Source organism: Phycodurus eques, chromosome 10 (genome assembly GCF_024500275.1).
Source record: "Phycodurus eques isolate BA_2022a chromosome 10, UOR_Pequ_1.1, whole genome shotgun sequence".
Taxonomy (NCBI): domain Eukaryota; kingdom Metazoa; phylum Chordata; class Actinopteri; order Syngnathiformes; family Syngnathidae; genus Phycodurus; species Phycodurus eques.
Genome location: NC_084534.1, coordinates 12,439,471 through 12,461,628, shown reverse-complemented (window position 1 = coordinate 12,461,628; position 22,158 = coordinate 12,439,471). Strand labels below are relative to the sequence as shown.

General features: G+C 41.1%; 1 protein-coding gene across 3 annotated transcripts in view; it reads right to left on the bottom strand.

Moving 5' to 3' along the window:
• Positions 1–13,243: 13,243 nt before the first annotated feature.
• The window catches only part of LOC133408234 (eukaryotic translation initiation factor 4B-like), a 21,966-nt gene continuing 13,051 nt past the window's right edge, over positions 13,244–22,158 (bottom strand). Inside the window, exons 7-15 of one of the 3 annotated variants that reach the window (XM_061686829.1) lie at positions 20,749–20,871; positions 20,395–20,568; positions 20,064–20,331; positions 19,857–19,945; positions 19,186–19,429; positions 19,076–19,113; positions 14,866–14,989; positions 14,381–14,453; positions 13,244–14,207 (exon numbers count right to left, since the gene is read on the bottom strand). In XM_061686829.1, the coding sequence (XP_061542813.1) occupies positions 14,133–14,207; positions 14,381–14,453; positions 14,866–14,989; positions 19,076–19,113; positions 19,186–19,429; positions 19,857–19,945; positions 20,064–20,331; positions 20,395–20,568; positions 20,749–20,871 (1,208 nt within the window). In that variant the 3' untranslated portion in view covers positions 13,244–14,132. The remainder of the gene's footprint in view (positions 14,208–14,380; positions 14,454–14,865; positions 14,990–19,075; positions 19,114–19,185; positions 19,430–19,856; positions 19,946–20,063; positions 20,332–20,394; positions 20,569–20,748; positions 20,872–22,158) is intronic. The other 2 variants (XM_061686830.1, XM_061686831.1) reach the window with 2 other exon arrangements.

Below are 22,158 nucleotides of genomic sequence, written 5' to 3'. Positions count from 1 at the left end.
AGATGATTCTCCTAAAGAATCATCCTAAAAAACAACAACAACATTTGTTTAGGGCACTATTCCACACAAGGTGGGTATGAGAAGGATATTTTCAGAGCACCCTGAACCACACATTATTATGACACAATATCAGTAAGTTTTGTTTCTTAAAATTTCCAAAATGTGTACGATTTCTCTCCACATACAGGTGAGGAAATATACTGTACTTTCAAATAATGTTCTTCACTTTTTATTAATAGGGAAAAGAAACCGCATTGTGACAGCTCATAGAGTTACAGTACCAACCTGATTAAGCATTGTATACACTGAATGGGTGAGTGTGTGCCCTGCGATTGACTGCCAACCAGTCCAGGGTGGACCCCGCCTCTTCCTCAAGGTCAGCTGGGATAGGCTCCAGCTCACCCGAGAGCTTAATCAGAACAAGCGAGATGTGCAGTAAATTAAACTGCTACCCCCCCCCCCCCCCCCCCCCCCCCAGCATCAGAAATGCATTTCATTTTTAACGTTTTTTTTGTTTTGTAATGCTGTAGTATTGTTGAATATGAAAAACGCATTTAATTGACAAACATGAACAAGCTCCACACCTTATAACCACACTCAATATCTGTTTATTGAGTTGCACAGGCTTGGCTGCCAACTGCCAGTAAGTCAAGGGCACCATCTACTGGTCAATTTATCAGCTCAACTGGCAACACTCCTAATGATGGACACTGCACTGCTCTTAGAAGTCATGATTCCAGCTAACTGAAGTCGAGGTTAATGTCATTGACTCGACTTTACCACACTGTTTGTTTGCATATACTGTAAGTCATGCATTGGGAGTTTAATGTTCCATTCATCCATTTTCTATACCTTTTGCCCAGTGAGCTGCAGTCTATCCCAACTGACTTTGGGTGAGAGGCAGGACACGCCCTGGACTGGTTGCCAACCAATCGCAGAGCACATAGAGACACACACAAAAACAAAAAACATTCACACTCAAATTCACACCCATGGACGTTTTCGGTTCTTGAATGAAGCCAACTAACCTCCCTCACGTAAACCGAACACGCATGTTTTTAGAATGTAGGAGGAAGCCGGAGTACCCAAAGAAAACCCACGTAAGCACGGGAACAACACGCAAACTCCTCACAAAAGGGCCTCAGCCAAGACTTGAACACAGAACCTCTCGACTGTGATGCAGACGTGCTCACCTCTAGTTGACTATGCTGACATTTAAAGTGCCACTAAGTGCGAAATAAATTGTGTCCACTTTACTTTTGTAGAAGATTAACTTTCAGAAGGATAACTAAGAATGCTGTAAACAGTAAAGGTGTTGCTTTAAAGCCCTGCACCAAAAATAGAGCTCATTCTACAAGTCAGGCCTCTTAAGATGAGAAAGTTTTGACGGTAAAGTTCGAGATCTAATTCCCATTTGGTGAAGTCTTTTTCAACCATTCATGTTGTTTGTGCAACAGTGAAAAGAAACTGGAGGGACATTGCGTATCCAAGGGATCTCGTGACGGTCAGCAGCAGTATTAAATTGACGTGGTAAAGGACCCCACCCTATGAAGTTTTACAGCCAAAGTCTGTGTCATTCTCCAAGCATGTGAGACCACTGCAGAGACTCTTCCACTTTACTTCTCTTATGCGTCACTGTTACATTCCACGTGATGATATTTATTGTTGTGTAAATGGTATAAATGCTTGTTCGAATAGCAGCTTAGCTAACCACACATTTAATGATTTCCAAAATCTAAGACTTTTCCTGCAAGAAGATTCCAATTTGTGAGATTGTGGACAGAAAAGCAGTGGTATCTGGGAATTGCTCTAATACTCTGTGATGTAGGAACTTTCGTTCGGCTGTGTTAATAGCGCTCAGCATTAACAGGAGATTTCCACTGTCGCTCACCAGTATATTTCTCCAAGTGCAGTATTGTGCATATTAAAGATGTATTATTCGGCATGTGTGTGGCAAAGTGCCTTTTGATTGACTGACGAACACTTTAGTGTGTACCCCGCCTGTCGCCTTAAGTCGGCCGGGATAGGTTCGAGCTCACACCTGACCGTGAAGACAAAAGACGCAAGAATATTGAACATTTCAGTTTGATCGACAGCGAAAGTCAATCTTCGCCCCCATTCATTGATTCAAGTCAAAAGCTGGTTTAAGGTCATCCCTTTTTTTTTTTATATATATATATTTAGTACCCTGTCACAATTTGAACATAATCAGATGACACACCATAACGGGTAGATTAATACTTTATCTGATTTACTTTTCATACTATGTGGTGCTGTGACTAACTGAGGAAAACAGTATATGGATAAATCCTCCAGTAGTAGTTCCGTCTTGTGGGTAAATCACGCCTATGCATATATATATATATATATATATATATATATATATATATATATATATATATGACAGGCAGGCGAGTGAACCACTGCAACGACCAATTTGAGACCCCCTCATTCACTAAATGTGACCCCAACGAGAGGACGATATCAGCTCGATCTTACATTACAATATACAGTGCATGATGAAATTATGTGATAATATTCTCCATACAGAATAATATATAAGGAACAAACCATTTTACAGTAAATGCAGTCTATGAATTAAGAATTAAGCATACATTTTTTAAGGATAATAATGGCCTAAATGTTTTGAAACTAAAAGTAAGCCTTTTTAACACAGACACTGTGCATGAGAATGCACTCAGTCTATTTATCTAAGAATAATTACAGTCTCTTCAAGAGGGCCTTCACACTAGTACTCGGCCCTAAATACACAGACACACACACACGCAACACAACACACAGTAAATGAATACTTGAGTACAGTGACACACCCACTTGATGCTAAATGCATTGGCCTGTATGGGTTTCTTTACATGACACCTTACTCTTGATGACATACAGGAGTCACACACGCAAAAACACACACACACACACATAGTCCAGAAGTGACGGGAGCAGGTGGCAAGCCAGGAGTATGCTCCAGTTCAGGCAGGATATTTATAACACTACGAGTAAGGGCAGTCACCTCTAAAGAGCCACAAAAATTCTGAAAATAGGTGCAGGAATATGTTTGTTCCTGTGTGCGCATGTGTCAGACTGAAAAAGAGGGGGGAAAAAATCCGGACTGGACAATTGTATGAAATTAAAGACTGGAGAGTCCACCCATTCTGCAGAGACCATGTTATCATAATTTGGCAGACTCAAACACACACGTGCAAAGAAATTCACACACACGCAAGCATAAGAGCAGGCTGATGCCGAATGTGATCTTGGTACCGTTTTTCTGAGACATCCATCATAGATCAGGAACATGCTTCCAAACGCGCATAAAATATAGTATGGTGCTTTATTTGTGTTGTACGACTCAAAAAAACAAAACAAAAAAAGTCATTGTGATGTTCCAGCGTGTTACGGTGGTACGGTGCTATGTTGTGTGAAAACACACATTTGGGTGGGTGACCTCCCCTGCAAAACCAACAGACACTTTTTTATTACAGGCTTCATAAAACTTCACCAGAGGCTTTCATTTACAGTAGTTTGTGTGTGTCATTCCAAAGTAAAGCCACCAGACAGACAGACGACGGGTTGAACCATAGATGGTAACCTACACGACCACATCCTTTTCCCCCTTGACCCCACGCGACACGATTAACAGCCATCACTGGACCGGTCTTCATTCATCACTACTGACGTTCACTATATGGACAACATTTTTGGACATCCGGCCATTCTATCTACAGTGGCTCAATTGGTCAGCTCCTCCGCAGCTATTACACCTTGTGTATGTTGATTTTGTTATTATTATTTTTTTCCTTCTATATTTGGGATGTTGGTTCACACTCTGTTGGAGATCATCTCAAAGGTGTTTGATGGGATTCTTCCACAGCGAACTCATCCAACATACCTTTATGCACCGTCATGCGAAGTGCGTTGGGGAAAGATGTTGAAAGCGTCTGTCGGCCAACGCCTGATAAATGAATTGCGAAGTGTGTCTTACTACATTTGTTCTCTAGTTAAGGTTTTCCCAAACTGAGGGTGAGGGAACTCAAATACATTGCAGGTTGATTGATTACATTTCCTGTAACGCAACCAAGAAATTTGGTCCGGCTTTCAACGCATGGAACTGACTTATTAGAGCTTTGTGTTTTATGGCGAGTCATAAAAATATGTGAGCATTCCACAGCCACATGCTGTGAGGAAAAAATTTTTCTCAGCTTAGCGTCATCCACCTGTGTTGTATACATGATGACAATTTTGTATTAATGGAACAAATCCTCGAAGAGTACTAAGAGTACTTGTACATTTTACTTTATATAAACATAAATGGAATGTAAAAAATTGCAAAATGTTTTTTTTGCTTCGATTTAATGGACAATGTGCTGCTCCTTCTGGCGTGTGCACCTTACCCACCGAGGGAAGTATAATACAGACATAGAGAAGTGTTACATAACTCAGTGAGCTGAAGAAATATGTCATATTTCAACTGCATGTGTTGCTCCTCTGTTTGCATTCAAATCTCTGTTGCTTAAAGCATTTTAACAGTCTGACTACAATGCTATTCGTTAGCCCAGCTATGGCATTTTGCATTGAGCTAAACCGACCTTATTAAGACAAAGATATGTCGTTTTAAATCCAAAAGGTGTGATTGTCTTTGTTTTATGTATAGATAGACAGTAAACTAACTGGGAGTGGCATTAAACACATTGAAGCCTCGTTTTTGAAAAAGGGGAGGAACAACATTTCTAAAGTTTTGGGAAATGCTGCAGTAGTGCAAGACTACCAGGTACATTTTCAAGAGGTTGAAGAGCATATGTTTGAGTCAGAGACTAAGCAAGTGCTTTAAAAGTTATCAAATGACTTATTAACATGGCATGCAGCACAGTTGTTCCGCCACTCACCTCAGCGAGCTGCAGGATCTCAGGGAGTACCTCAGGGTCTGCCCTTAGAGCGCTGCCTCCGGGGTCAGCTTGGTGGTCCTTAATCCTTCTGGTAGCCAGGCTGTGAATGCACCCCATGTTTGCAGCCCTTTGTGGTCCGTGTCATCAATTCGATTTAATGCTGAAGTAGTGCCACCTGATGAGAACCTCTCAAAGCTTCACGTCCGACGTCGGCGTCCACTTCCCCCACATGACCCGACCTCCTGCTGACTCCCGTTCCTGTGACAGGTGACTTACAACCCCTCCTGCCACCCACCACTCCTTTCTCCCCTTCGCCTCTCACACTCTTCCCAGTCTTCTCACACTCGGGCTTTTCCTCACTCTCAAAGCATGCGAGCACACACTCAGCACCTCCCTTCTCCCGTTCCACTTGCGAGCACCTTCCTCTGCCTGTGAAGACGCTCAGTGCCACATTCACACACAGACCCTCCTGTCAGCCACCCTCTCGCTCCATCAGGCTCCTCTTGCTGTCTCTGCATGGGGGAGAAGTGGACAGCTGTTTATGGCCCTTCCTCTTCCCCCGTTGGCTTCACTTCAAGCCCTCTCACTCTCTCGCAGATAGAGCTGCTTTCAGGCAGGCCGTCCCATCAAGACTCATTCTAGTGTGCTCAACTCCCTGAAGGAGCGAGCCTTCTTTGGGCTACTCTCATTCAATGAGAGGAAAGTTTCACTTGATTTGAGGCCAAAACTGTAGAGCTGCATATATATATATATATATATATATATATATATATTGTTTTCTCAGTAAAGTACAAAAACAAAACTAACAAACGCTCAAGATACAACTACATCATGTAAATAAATATATACATAAAATATCTAAATGTCCCGCGACCCTAGTGAGGAGAAGCGGCTCAGAAAATGGATGGATGGATGGATGCAAGAAACTATACTCTCCAACAAAATGAAGTTAAAATGTCATGTTCACTGAATGGCCATATTACAAAGGACTTTTAGGGCCACACCAAAAAGAAGAAAAAAAAAGTATTGAAATGAATGTTGAAATAAAGTAATAATCGAGACAACAAAGTTAGATATTTATAAGTATATAAAATAGCACTTTAATCCGTTGGCTTTTTTTCTAAATGAAAAAAGTCCAACATTTATTCTATTATAAATACAACTATTCTTGTAGTAATTTTTTTTTGTATTTCTGTGGCCTTAATACTCCAAGTGTGGCCATCAGTGTACGAGAATTATTGCTTTATTTTATATATTTTTTGAAGAGGCTTTTTTTCTTCTTCCTTGGAATATATTTTATACAATGTTTGTAATGCATCTGTTATTATATTATTATTGTACTTAATGTTCTATACTTTTGAAGCATTTTGTGACACAAACTTACAGACTACAGTCCATTAAATTGTATATTACTTATTTTCATATAATTTGATCAATAACTGAAGACATGGCCCACTGAATTTCCCAATTAATTAGTTTTACTGATATGACTATTTGAATTATTGGCAGTTATCCATCAAACGGTCATATATGTTTTAAGGGGGAAAAAAAATATTCTAAAGTAAAATTTTTCCAAAGTTTTAATGCCAACACCTCTTGACCGTTAGGTGTACGCAATTAAGTTTCATGATTTGCAACATGTTTTCTGAAGATGCCAATTACATTTTTTTTTAATCATATAGGATTTTTCCTCATATTTCTTAATATGCCTAACACAAATGCTTCTAAGTGTCTTCAGAGTTCCTTTTTTTGGTTCTTTTACAAACTGTCCATTTTGATCACTCAAGCTGTCTTTATGGTTGATGCCACTGGAGAGAGCCTGATTGTGTCGTTACAATAGACCAGAGGGATCTGTGAGCTGAAGTGCCAGGTTGAGGCAGCCATTTTGCATTCACACAACAGCAGACAGCAAAATAAATTATGATCCACATACTGTCTTTTCATGACAATTTGCATGGATTCGGAGTTCGCTTACTTCTTTTTTTTTTTGAAGATGTTTAATAATTATTTTTTTCCAATCTGTAGTGTTTGTAGCTATAACAAAATTATTCAGAGGTAGACCAGGGTAGTTTTAAATGCATACTATAAGTTTAAAACAATAGATGTAAAATATATTGTGCACTGTCTTCTGTTGTGTTAATTAGAATGTGTCAATCTGAAAGTACTCCAAGACCGCAGCATCTTTGATAGGAAGGAGCAGAAATAGACTGATATGCATTCTTGATTCCTCTCCACAGATGAAAACAATGATTTTCTGTGTGCTTAAATATGTAACACACACTGCACTGCATTTCCTCTGACAAAACTCTTCTTTTAGAAGGCCATTGGGAGAGGAACATTTCAAACAAGAAGCTCTTTCTACAGGCAAGACTCTTTGGCTTTATAGGCGGGGACTAATCTGTGGATCCGGAATAAATAAGGAGACAGTCAGTAACTGTTAACGTTTTAAGTCCTAACAGTCACTCACAGGCTTATGATAGGTGACATCTTCGGGTGGTGGGGGGGAGGGAGAAAGGGGGGAGAGAAAGGGGGGGGGAAAAAAGAACAGCAGCAGGAGCAACAGAAAACCAACATTGAAAGCCAGTGACCTTCGATCCCTCAGGCGGCACTGCATCAAAAACCGACATCAATGTGTAAAGGATATCACCACATGGGCTCAAGAACACTTCAGAAAACCAATATCAGTCAATACAGTTCGGCGCTACATCCGTAAGTGCAACTTGAAAGTCTACTATGCAAAGCAAAATCCATTTATCAACAACACCCAGAAACACTGCCGGCTTCTCTGGACTCGAGCTCATCTAAGATGGACTGATGCAACGTGGAAAAGTGTTCTGTGGTCCGACGAGTCCACATTTCAAATAGTTTTTGGATATTGTGGACGTCATGTCCACCGGGCCAGAGGAAAAGAACCATCCGGACTGTTATGGACGCAAAGTTCAAAAGCCAGCATCTGTGATGGTATGGGGCTGTGTTAGTGCCAACGGCATGGGTAACTTACACATTTGTGAAGGCACCATTAATGCTGAATGGTACATACAGGTTTTGGATAATGGATCCATTATCCAGGATTTTGGTGAGAGTAGTGTCACCCATGATTGCAGCGACTCTCTCCTCGAACGGGGCGAGGCCCTCCGCGCCGGTTCTTCCGCCTTTCTTTGGCCACACTTTTGCGGTGGGCAGCTTTCCTCTGCTTCACATCCACCTTAATGTCTGACCACTTTTTTTTTTTTTTTAGTTCAAAGTGTGCGCGCTGTTCTGACTCCACAGCATTGACAGCCGCACACACACTGTCCCATTCGCTCCTCTTTCGCTTGTTGTTAACGCCGGAGGACAATGTCCAATTTGTTACGCACCTCTACTTCATTGAGCAACTTCACTTCATTTTCCTTTTTTTCCTGATCATGCAGAGACCGGCATATCAGGTGCAGGGTTCATTTAAATGTGATTTGCATATTCAAATATGGGCGTGGACAGGGAGGAGTCGGCTACTCCAACATGTGCGCTCATTTCCACGTTGATTGGAATGTACGAAGGAAACGTGCTTGGATTCATGCGTACACATAAATTCATCAATCTGAATATTTTTGTCCGTACGACGTTTTCTGGATTGGAGCGTACGCCATGTTTTAGTAGGAAATCCACGCAAGTCTTTGTACATGAGGCCCCAGACCTGTCTCCCATTGAAAATGTGTAGCGCATTATGAAACGTAAAATACGACAACGGAGACCCCAGACTGTTGAACAGCTGAAGCTGTACATCAAGCAAGAAGGGGAAAGAATTCCACCTATAAAGCTTCAACAATTAGTGTCCTCAGTTCCCAAACATTTATTGAATGTTGTTAAAAGAAAAGGTGATGTAACACAGTGGTAAACATGACCCTGTCCCAGCTTTTTTGGAACGTGTTGCAGCCATAAAATTCGAAGTTAATGATTATTTGCTAAAGATAAAGTTTATCAGTTTGAATATTAAATATATTGTCTTTGTAGTGTATTCAATTAAATATAGGTCAAACATGATTTTCAAATCATTGTATTGTTTTTGTTTAACACAATGTCCCAACTGCATTGGAATTGGGGTTGTACATCCGTGTATATACATATAAAATATATATATACACCCACACAAAAACATTTCGATTTAAGATTCATATTTAGATATATAGCTAACATTTAGAATATATATTTAGGTGTAACATTTAATATTTGGATTTAACTACTACGTTCACAAATACGGTTCTAAATGTGCAGAAAAGTGACTCTCAAAAATTCACGTTTTAAAGCTAAATGTGACAAAATGTTGCTGATATTTTTGGGCCTGAGCAGCTTTACTAACAGCACTCCATAGCCGGCCACCAGCCAGTCATGAAAACCACGGTGTCAACAAAAATCATTTACAGTCGGTTAGTTAGTTAGTTAGCATGGGAGTGAAACATACTAAAATTAATCCTCCCACCTTAGCTTTGGGCTAATTATAAGTCCTGATATGATTGTGACATGTCACATAGTCAACAGTAAATCTGACATCTTTGCATACGGAATTTCTAGCTCTCTCATGCTTTTTATTTTAGGAGGTGTGCAGGTGAGGGCTTGGAAATGCATACCTCGGCTCAAAAGTGTCCAACATGAATGAATCACTACTGCAATGTACAACGGTGCATCATGTCTTTGGGAATGTTCAGCACACTTGAAAAGATACTACAGAGCGTTAGACCAATTGTTGGGAAAATATCAATTATGACTTTGTTGCTACTTAAAATGTACTCTAAGATCAGTGCATGCACACACACGCATTTTAATTTAGTTAGTTTACCACCAGCAACAAAATGCAAGGTATCATATTTATGACACTTGTAAATCAGTAGTGGCCAGTGTGCTGACCTTTGTGTGTGAGTGTGGGATGAAGCTCAGCAGGATCCTTAGCAGCTGCCACCAGGAGTCGAGGATGCAGTGGGGGACCCCGGCTGAAGAAACATTGTGGAAATGTCCCCCAGCGGACAACACTCTACAAGAACATCTTGATGGAAAAACGTTGTTGGGACATTGCGACTGATGGGTGTAATCATGCTGGACCTGACAAGACTACAGAGAAGTCAATACAATTAATAAACTTGAAATTTTTATTTTAATTCCGATTGGAGTTTATTGCATCTGGACGTAACATTCAACGTTAAAACAACTGTTGGCTCAGTTGACTTTAACAGTGTTTCCATCTAACAAGTTACAATTGTGTGAACCAGATTAACATAAATCCACTTTGTATCCGAATTTAAATGCAAGTGGTCACATTGACTAAAGTTTTTGCTGAGTTTCATTTGCTGGTTCAGTTTTTTTAACTTCTCTTCAATTTGTTTAATATTCTTTGCCACTTCGCTTAGAAGGCGAGCATTCCAGAGTCACTGCTTCCCTGTGGACGTTTTGTGGGTACAATTTAATGAAACTGCCAGCGAGTTAACATCCCCAGATTTCAAACGGAATTTGGGACTAAAGTCTTTATTTTAGCGTACACATACTTTTTGTGGCTTTTTTTTTTTTTTTTTTAAATGTAATATGTGCCTTGGCTGAATAAAGGTTTGGAAACACTGCTGTCGAATGTACTTCTGCTCTGGCTTAGTTTTGCAGCGGTGCCTCTAATTCTTTTTCTAGTCTGGTGAGAGCCAGTTTGTGCTATTATTAGAAGGGAGTACCGTGGTACATACCGTTGAAGGAAATTTCCACTTACTTGGTAGTTGCTCACGTGGAATAAAAGCCTTCATTCCTCGGAACAAGGATAATCAGGTTTCCTAATAAAAGTTCTATTTTTACAGCCATTTTGAGAGTATAACTGAACCCATAAATGTTGAGAACCAGAACGTAACTAGCTCAAAGGAAGGCCATTTTACAGCTTCTCATGTCAGCACGTTTTCACAAAACGTTTTCCAATAATGAATTAACCATTTAACATGATTATCCAACACCACAAACCATTACAATACAGGAGTGATGGTTGCTGGAAAAGGTCCTCTGTACACCTACAATGGGTACAGAAAGTATTCAGACCCCCTTAAAGTTTTCAGTTATATTGCAGCCATTTGCTCAAATCATTTAAGTTCATTTTCCCCCCTCAATGTACACACAGCACCCCATATCGACATAAAAAACAGAATTGTTTAAATTTTTGCAGATTGAAAAAGAAAAACTGAAACATCACACATCTACAAGTATTCAGACCCTGCGCTGTGACACTCATATTTAACTCTGGTGCTGTCCATCCTTGAGATGGTTCTGCACCTTCATTGGAGTCCAGCTGTGTTTCATTATACTGATTGGACTTGATTATGAAAGCCACACACCTGTCTATATGAGACCTTAACAGCTCACAGTGCATGTCAGAGCAAATGAGAATCATGAGGTCAAAGTAACTGCCTGAAGAGCTCAGCGACAGCATTGTGGCCAGGCACAGATCTGGCCAAGGTTACAAAAATATTTCTGCTGCACTTGAGGTTCCTAAAAGAACAGTGGCCTTCATAATCCTTAAATGGAAGACGTTTGGGACGACCGGACCCCTTCCTAGAGCTGGCCGTCCAGCCAAACTGAGCAATTGGCGGAGAAGAGTCTTGGTGTGAGAGGTAAAGAAGAACCCAAAGATCACTGTGGCTGAGCTCCAGAGATGCAGTCGGGAGATGGGAGGAAGTTCTAGAAAGTCAACCATCACTGCAGCCCTCCACCAGTCGGGGCTTTATGGCAGGGTGGCCCGACGGAAGCCTAGCCTCAGTGCAAGACACATGAAAGCCCGCATGGAGTTTGCTAAAAGAAACACCTGAAGGACTCCAAGATGGTGAGAAATAAGATTCTCTGGTCAGATGAGACCAATATAGAACTTTTGGGCCTTAATTCTAAGCGGTATGGTGTGGAGAAAACCAGGCACTGCTCATCACCTGTCCGATACAGTCCCAGCAGTGAAGCATGGTGATGACAGCATCATGCTGTGGGAGTGCTTTTCAGCTGCAGGGACAGGGCGACTGGTTGCAATCGAAGGAAAGATGAATGCGGGGATATCCTGGACGAAAAACTTCTCCAGAGTGCTCAGGACCTCAGACTGGGCCAGAGCTTCACCTTCCAACAAGACAATGACCCCCAAGCACACAGATAAAATAACAAAGGAGTGGCTTCAGAACAACTCCGTGACTGTTCTTGAATGACCAAGCCAGAGCCCTGCCCAACTGAGCATCTCTGAAGAGATCTGAAAATGGCTGTCCACCAACATTCACCATCCAACCTGACAGAACTGGAGAGGATCTGCAAGGAGGAACGGCAGAGGATCCCCAAATCCAGATGTGAAAAAGTTGTTGCATCATTCCCAAAAAGACGCAGGGCTGTATTAGCTCAAAGGGTGCGTCTACTAAATACTCAGCAAAGGGTCTGAATACTTATGGCTGTGTGATATTTCAGTTTTTCTTTTTTTTTTAATCTGCAAAAATTTCAACAATTCCATTTTTTTCTGTCAATATAGGGTGCTGTGTGTACATTGAGGGGAAAAAAAGAAATGATTTTAGCAAATAGCTGCAATATAACAGAGTGAAAACGTTAAGGGGGTCTGAATACTTTCCGTACCCACTGTAGATCAGAAGCTAACATTTTTCCGGGATTCCCACTGTGTCCCGTGGAATGGGAGTAAATTTCACTAGTAGTCACAGGACTGGGCCGGTATGAGAGCGAAAGTCACGGAGTGGAAACCACATTCAAGATATTAATAGAAAGAAAGTAATAAAAAAAATTGTGGGGGGGAAGCTGGATGCTGTAAAGTTTTGGCTTGGGATCAATCCCTGTAGGAGTAGGAAGAGCGGGATTTTTAAACACTCAGGATTGTGGGGAAATGTGATCAATCTCTCTGGGAGTGGGAGTCAAAATCCACTCCCGTGTCAGCCTTTAATGTAGATATTCCATTAAAAAACAAGGTAAAATAGTAATTTTCCATATTAACGTCTAACCTGTATTTCTGATTATAATGTGAACTTCATAGCTCCTGTCAAAATAAAATAAAAATCCACTGCGCATTTTAGGGTTATTGAAGGAAATTGAGGGAAACAGGAGATCATCTCTCAATATCTGGTCTTTTCACATTAGGAACAAAAGTAATTTGAATGTAGTAAATTTGAACATGTTTTACAACAATACGATGTGTTAAATTGACGTAGTTTTTAAGAATGGGAAAATTATGTTAGTCTACGACATTTTAATAATGTGCAATTGATGTACATGTTCAAATTCTAAAAATTCAAAAGGACTCCTAAGTCCACCAGTATGAATGCAAAAAATGCATGGCACCCATTTATTAGAGTAGAAATAAATTGTTGGGAAGAATGTACTGTGTACTTAATGACACCCCTTTTATTGCAAGCGGGAAAAAAGGTAATGTCATGATAACCTCCCACACTGCGGTCCTCACATGAGAAAGAGAAGGATTTGCAGGCAGCAGTGGAGGACGGGAAGACGGCCAGAAAGGACAGCAGATGAGTAATTGAAGCGATGATTTCATCAGAAGGTTTAGAAAGAGAATAAAGTCTGTACAATGATAAGGGGAGAACAATAATGGCACTTGAATGACTCAAGGTGAGTCGTGAGGCGGCTGTTTGGTGTCATTCAGAGTGTAGTAAATCATGTCAAAAGATTTTGCACAGTGGACACGACGAGGAACATGTTCCATGGGTTAGCTTCGGAATCAAAGACAATACTGGAAGACAAGATTAGTGATTTAAATTTAGAGAGAGAAGCGTTCAAGGATGACTTTCAAATGACTAATAAAATTATTGAAAAGAAGTTGCCTTATAAGAGGTATGCAAGTCATGTGAACAATTGATTCAGATTTAAAAGTATTGTGTTGCCATAGCTACCTCATACAGGATCAATCCACCACACCTTTGATCCACAAATGTACAAATTCTTTCCCCCCCACTTTTCCCATTTATTTATTACAATTTTTCAAATTTATCCATCACTTTTTATGAGCTAAACACTCCCCACCCCCCAATTAAAACAAGTCCAGTAGATGACTATTGTGTAGACCTTGAAAGAGTCCTCAGAGTGGGGCAGAGGAGGGAGAGGGGAAGAGAGGGAAGGGAGATGAAGGGAAAGAACAGGTTTGAAGGAGGGAGGAAGGGGTGATTGTCCTCCTTGGGGCTACTTCCACATGAAGAGAATATAAACTGAAATTATTATTCTCTGTTCATTTGCTCCTCTTCTTCGCCGTCTTCTCTACTCCACATCCCCAGCGTCGTCGCCATCTCCATCCATTAGCAGAGCAGCGTATTTACTGGCTGAGCTGAACTTCTGAAAAAGACAACCAATTGGGCATACTCAGCAAACTGCGCTTCTGCAAATCATTCATTCATTATTTGGTGCCTGGTGGTGGAGGGCGGGACTAAAATGTGGAGGAGGCCTCAGAGAACAGCTTTTAGAAACTATGACAACTGCCAGAGCTCGATGCCCCGTGACGGACTTACAGGGGTTGGGGTTTCGTCGTATTTCTTTGGGTCTGGCGGTGGTCTGGTGTCTCGGTCTCTTCTGTTATCCTTTCTACAGTCAGAATGAACCCGTGGGTTAACATTCATCAGCAGGACTCACAATACTTGCCAAGAATACTGCAATATCAAAGAGCTTAAACTCTACAGGAGCACAAACTATCCATTTGGATCATCTATAAGCTGCTATCGGTCAGTCAAAACCTTTTTTCGTTTCTAGCTCATGCTATGTTGTTACTGTTGTGGCACTCCTACTACCAACTGGGGATTGTGAGCCTTTTCTGGAGCAAATGCATTCAAAGATCCCATAGCCTAAGAGGTGATGAAGTCCACAACATTCAAAACAAAGGATGCATCATCTGTTGTATAGTTCAATGTGGGCCACTCTTTGCAGATGCCCCTGTGCTAGCTCACTCTCTTTGTTTTTGTTAACAACTTAAAGAGTTGCTAAGCTTTAAGTGGCTGACCTGTCTGCCTCCTTTCTTCGGTCTCTGTTGGAACCCTCTCCTCGCCCTGCTGCAGGCCCCGCAGGCTCACCTCGAGCCCGTGGGGGGCCCCGGTCCCGATGAACACCATCAGCTTTGTTCTCATCTTAAAGGAGAAGCCAGACAGTTGAGAGAATGGTTGGACTGTAAACTGTCAACTAAACTTAAAACACTGCAGCAGCAAAGGCCCAGCCATGACAGTCACTGATGGAGGGGCAATGAAAGACGCATCATTAAATGACAGTTGGAATGTTGGGTCCAGTGAGTCCTATTTCTACCCTGAATAAAGCTTTGCACTTACAGTAACTAATTAATTAGTGTTCCCCCGCTATTCACAGGGGATTGGAACCAAGCCCTACCACAAACAGTGAAAATCGTGAGTGCTTTACAGCCCCCCTAAAAAGGTTTAGAATAGCATATATATTTGCCATAAGATGATGGCAAAGCACTAATTTGGTCTACATGAAGCTCCTCAACTCACATCGTCAGTTACGTTGCACTAAGATGCAGCCAAAGCAATATGTTTATGGTTTTGGCCTGATCACAAAAACCAGAAAATTAATGGGTTTTTCAGTGAATAACAGATAGCTTCCGCAGAACAAAAGTCAATAGGTGAATCCCCAAGTCTTGAATATGCTGGGGAACACTGTACAACTGGGTCCATTCTGTTATGGGGATTTTTTACAAAAGGGCACAACCCAAAGAGCGAGGTTTTCCTGCAGATTTCCAATAAGGCACGTTTCATTAATGCAAACTGTCCGTTTTTTTCGCCACCACACCAGAGTAGCTGCAAGAGGACTAGCAAAACCATTTTTCTAAAATAGTGAAAAACTCTACAAAAACCCCCATCACAGGAACATTGTAATCTTTCATTTATTTATAATGATGAGCTCTGTCTCACCAAATCTCACCACAGATAGACAGTCAATGATGAGGACTTCATCTTATATGAACAGAAACACAGAAACAAATGTGATCTACAGTGGAATAATTATTTAATCCCTCACTAATTTTGTAAATTCATCCACTGACAAAGACATGAGCAGTCTATAATGTTAATGCTAGGTTTATGTTAACAGTGAAATACAGGTTATCTAAGATCTAGAAAATCACATTTAAAAAAAAAAAAAAAAAAAAGGAAATGTATTTGCATTTCATTGCGTGAAATAAGTATTTGATCTCCTACCAACAAAGCATTTTGGCTCTCACAGACTGGTCCTCTCTCTTTAAGAAAGTACTAATATAAACTTGTTAGGTGTATGAAAGACACCTACCTCAACTTGTTACCTGTATAAAGACAGAATCAATCAATCAGACACCAACCTTTCCTTCAGGGTTAAGACCAAAGAACTTTAAGGACAGGGACAAGTTTGTAGACCTGCACAAGGCTGTAATGGGCTGGAAGAACATTGGCAAGAGGCTGGGTGTGAAGGAGACAATTGTTGGTGCAATAATTAGAAAATGGAAGAAACAAATTCAATCCCCCTTGGTCTGGGGCTCCTTGAAAGATTTCACCTCAATGGTCATGAGAAACTACCAGAACTACACAGGAGGAGTTTGTTGATGATCTCAAGGTAGCTGGGTCCACAGTAACCAAGAATACCATTGGTAACACACTAGGCCATGATGGATTAAAATCACGCAGCGCCCGTAAGGTCCCCCTGCTCAAGAAGGCACACTTACAGGGCCGTTCGAAGCTTGCCAATTAACATCTGAATGATTCAGAGAGATAGGGAGGAGGTCATGTCAACACGAGACAAAAAAAACAATTCAAGCTGTTTTGAAGCCATATGACTCGCCATGTTTGGAGGAAGAGGAATTCAGACTATGACCCCAAGAACACCATCCCCACCGTCAAGCATGGAGGTGGAAGCATGACACTTTGGGGGTGTTTCTCTGCAAAGGGGACAGGGCAACTTCCCCACATCCAGGAAAATATGGATGGAGCCTTGTACCGTGAAATCACTGGTTATAACCTCCTCCTCTCAGCCAGAAAACTTCAAATGGGTCGTGGATGGGTCTTCCAGCATGACGATGACCCAAAGCATACAGCCAAGGAAATGAAAACGTGGCTAAAGGAGAAGCAAATGAAGGTCATAGAGTGGCCTAGCCAGGCTCTAGACTTAAATCCCATAGAAAATGTGTGGAGGGTGCTGAAGCTTCGAGTTGCCTAGGCACAATCTCGAAACCTTAAAGGATTTAGAGAAGATCTGCAATGAGGAGTGCTCCAAAATTCCTCCTGAGGTGTGTTTAAACCTGGTGATCAACAACAAGAAAACATCTGACCTCAGTACTGGCCAACAAGGGGTTCTCCACCAAGTAATGTTTTGATAGGGGGTCAAATGCTTATGTCCCTCAACAAATTGTTGAGGGACACATGAATAGCATCCTCCTCTTTAAGCACTCTGATTCTGAAAAATAATTGACTAAAATCATTGTCTGTTACACTTGATTTTCACTATTACCAATTTCAAAGGCTACGCCCCAAATAAATCCTCCAGGAATATATTAACTACAGTATTTTTGGTGTCTTTATTGGCCATATCTAAATTTTAAATTACTTCATTCTGTGTTGTGAAATAATCCCTAACATCACTCCGTCGCTTAATACTTAGCATTAGCATCCGTAAACTAATTTGATAATTCTAGGTTTCCTAATTAATACAAGATGTACTAGCGGATCAGTTCGTTGCTGATGTTATGTTTGCTTGGTGGTTCTGCTCGGACCACAACCAGGGCCACGACTCGCAGCACCTCAACACGAAAAGACAAAAGACCAGTGCAACAAACACTGGCTGTGATGAGCAAAAATGTTGCTTAAAGGTAAGCGTGCCAATAGAGGATGTCTGCTCCAGAGCTGGGTAGAGAAGCCAAATATTGTACTCAAGTAAGAGTAGTGTTACTTGACAATAATGTGACTCAAGTAAAAGAGTAGTCCTCCAAAAAATTACTTAAGACTAAAAAGTACACAGTGAAATAATTATAAGTAATGAGTAAATAGTGAGTAACTTCAGATTTTTTTTAACCACAGCATGATCAATAAAATAAAAAAAAATATGAATGTCCAAATTGTAATACTGTTGTGTGTGTATGTATGCACAGCCAAAACATCTGCAATTTACTGCAAGGTGTTTTCTCAAGCTATAAGTGTGCTGAAATATCCACGCCTGGGCAGACAATGCCAGACAAATAATACAATACATCAAAGCTGTTGATTTTGTTCGTCTAAATGTAAACACGAGTCGCGCGCATATTAGTCAGCCGCGGAGTAATAATCAGAAATTACATGTGTATGGATGTGTGGAATGGATCGAGCTGCCAGTGTTCAAGGACTACAGCCTATGACGACAGCGACGACGACAACCCCCCCGGAAAACTTCATCGGATCTATAGGATTCACATAAATGGCCTATTTTGAGTTCGAAATGGCGAATTTCGCCGAAAGGCAACTGATTTGCATGTATGTATTATAGACCGTTCATGTCTTTGTCAGTGGGTGAACGTGCAAAATCAGTAAGGGATCAAATAATTATTTCCTCCAATGTAGACAATTGGAAAATACAATCCTATTGGCCTGTCACATACTTCTACAGTACAGTGGAATCTTTAAAGATGAACAGAATTTATTCAGTGATATTGGCTCACTTCTTAGTTCTTTATTTAAAAAATAAAACATGTTCCCATAGCAAATTAAATGTAACAGTAATGTTTTTACATACTCAACTGGCATACAAATATAAAGAGACAAGCATTTTATAATTAAGTTTGATAAAACAAAATATTGACAAAAAGGGTAATAAAAAACAAACAAATATATGAATTACTATTTTACATTAATTTTTGTATCATTTTAACTCCAAATCCTTTGAGTATTTGATGTTGGTGGTTCCCTTGTACTCATTTTAACATTGTGAAATTCATCCCTTTAATATGATGGCAGGATGTGCAGAGAGTACTGTTTTAAAAAATGAGAAAACCAGTCCTACATTTGAGTTGGAGAATTCTAATATTATCGTATCAGAAGTGATAAAGCGTCTATCAACTTGGCACTTTCCTCAAGTAAAAGGCTTTGTTTTGTTTCTCTGTATATTTTTGCTAATCACAATGCTTCGATATTTAAAGTGTCATGCAGACAACGCTGGAGGTCGTTGAAATTCCCCACTGTGTCCCTATGTTCAGCAGTGAGCCTTACCCTTTCCAGATCCTCTTTCATCTGCAGAATTTGAGGAGCTAAAAACAGAAAAGAATAATTAGCCCATAACATACACTCGTAAGACATCGTCATCGAAATTGTACACTCACCTGAACTTTGGAGAGGCTGAACCAACAGGGGAGACAGGGGACCGCCCATCGGTTTCAGCAGAGCTGATGGTGGCCGCACTTCTCTTGGCCCAAGCGTTCTCCTTGGGGGGAGGTGCAGGCATCACCTTCAGCGGCTCCTTGATGGGGGCAGGCTGTGAGGAGGGTGCAGGGGAAGAGGACTCGTCATCCTTCCCACTGAAAACCTCATTCTCCCCGGAACGCTCGCTGTCTCGACACCGTGACCCTGGCAGGAAAAAACGATGGGAAACAATTGTGTTGCTTGTTCTGGGTATATCCAATTCCTGTGTCTGAATAAATAGTCAGTGTGTTGTACACTACATTGACAAAGGTATTTGCTCACCTGTCCCGACTAAAATATTTTAAGTGATATCTCATTATAAATCCATATGGTTTAATTTGATGTTATAACTGTAGAGCATAACTGCAATGTCATATTAAACCCTCTGGATTAAGAATGGGATGTCACTTAAATTCATATCAGAGTCAAGGCAGGTGAGCAAATACTTTTGGCAATCTAATGTTGCTAGGACAGAGACCGTATAGAGTGAAACAAATAGCATAATTACAGTGATTAACATACCTCTTCATACTCAAAGAGAATAACATGTCTTCAAGTCAAAGTGTATAAAAATCACAAAGATAAATCTTACCTCTTGCAGAGCCACTTCCTGGCTGGGAGGACTCACTTCCTGTACGAGATCGCTCAGTGTGACTTTCCTCATGTCGCCAGCTTGGATCTCTGGATATGAAAGATTTACTCAAACGTGTAATAATATATAGCCAGATTGATCTAAAAATAGTGTCTATTTTGCATGCCATAATTACAAGAGTATTTTTAAGCAGGGCAAACCACACACTTGTCTCGTATCTTTCTGTCAGGGCCCCGGCCCTTGTCCTCTTCCAGCTGCCTCTGCAGCCTCTCTTCCTGTTTTTTCAACCTCTCTTCGACCTCCCGTTCCTTGGCTGCCGTGTCAACTGGTTTGGCAGCACCAAAGATGGAGGAGGCCCTGCTGCTCGAGGTCGGTGCAGGGGCAGGGGAAGATCCTCCGCCGCCAGCACCGCTACCTTCTTCGTCCTTGGGCACGCTGCGGGGCTTTAGATTTAACTTGGGCCTCTGCTGTGGAGCTGCATGGGAAAGAAGTCAGGTTTATGTGAATGGGTCAAGCAAATTCCGAGTGGTGCACTCACCTCTTTCCTCACGCCTCTCATCCCGTCTTTCATATCGATCTTCACTGTAACGATCCCTGTCCCCAAAACGATCCCGATCGCCGTAACGGTCGCTGCTACCTCGACTATCATCATAATCTCGGCGGAAGCTACTGCCAAAGGCACGACGACCTCCACCACCACGAGAGTCATAACCTATAAAGAAGAGGGCCAAATGAGAATTGAAAGTTTAAAAAAAAGAAATATTGAGGGATGGCCATGATTGAAATTTGAACTACAAACTGAAGGTCGAGCAGGTTTCTCAGTTATGGGTACTATATACCAGATCAAGGTATCCAAGTAAATCCATCCCATCTCCAAAACACAAAGACTCACCTCCTTTATCATAATCTCGCCGGTCTCTATCATCATAGCGGTCCCTGTAGCGGTCTCTTCCACTGTCATAGTCCCGGCGTGGACCATCTCGGAAACGATCAGACTCATAGCGATCCCGTGATCCTGGAAGACATTTTGGATGGATCTAGTTATCTAGCTAAAACACGTGTGCGTTTCATTTATGCCTTTAAAGTAGAACCATACAGACAAACAAAAACGTCTTGTAAATTTGACATCACAGAAGAGAGACTTGTTAATAAGCCAAATGATTAAAAAAAAAAATATCGCAAAGTATGCGAAATTAGGCTTCAAAGTGGTCAAGAATTGAGACATTCTTTCAACAGCTGTGGGCGTTGAATGCTCTGAGAAGGCTGCCTCCCCAGAACTTTCAGTCGTCAATCAAATAAGTCCCTTCTTTCTAGATTTTACACCGATTTTATCGGCTGATCGGTATCAGCCGATATTTAGCATTTTATGCTGATCGGCTTTAATGTCATAATTCGCCGTCATTGATCGGCTCCGCAAAAGACATTAACTCTGCGGCACCGAATGTACAGTGTATTTGAATCCAAAGGCTAGTTTATTTTTAGCCTTGTTGCGTGTCTTTTGACGTAGTACTGTAAATATCTGACGGCCAATTAAGTTTTTTTTGTTTTTTTTAAAACCAACAAAAATAAATAAATAAATAAAAATAAAAAATAAAATTAAAAAAAACCGTCGGCGGTGTGGAACAGACAACATGTCTGAGACAGACAACACGCAATGCCCGGATACGACTACAAGACAAATTTGCTTTATTTCAGACTACTGCAATAAAATCTTGTATTCCGATACCACCGCATCCCGTTTTTTCCTGATCATTGGGCTTTACCGTGTCAACTCAAATTCGACCGGATACACTCGTTACCGTGGCGACGAGAAGAAGAGTGGATCACGGCCACTGTATTATAAGAACAAAATGGGGGGAAACGTGCGTTGGTGGTCACCAGTGCTCAGGAGAGGACGTTCGTTTAAGGCTTGCTTGAGGTATGTTCACGTACTTTGCATACGATACGGCTCGCAAGCAAGGAATAAAATATTATGTAGCCTAGCAAGCTAGCGGTAGCACGAACGGTTCGATGTAAACATGCCGCCGTTCTGTCGAATCCTGCTCTAAAGTTTTGGTGTGGGTGAAGTCATTTAATTAAAAATTAAGTAATTTAATTACAGTAAGTTAGCACCCATTATTTCTGTCATGTTGTAATGTTGGTTTGACCTGACTGATTAGAATACACGATTTGACTAGAGCAGTGATTTCCAACCTTATGGAGACAAGGAACATATTTTACAACTGAAAAATCTCATGGCACACCAACAAACAAAAATGTCACAAAAAGTGGATACATTAATTACTGTACAGGAAGTGCTCGA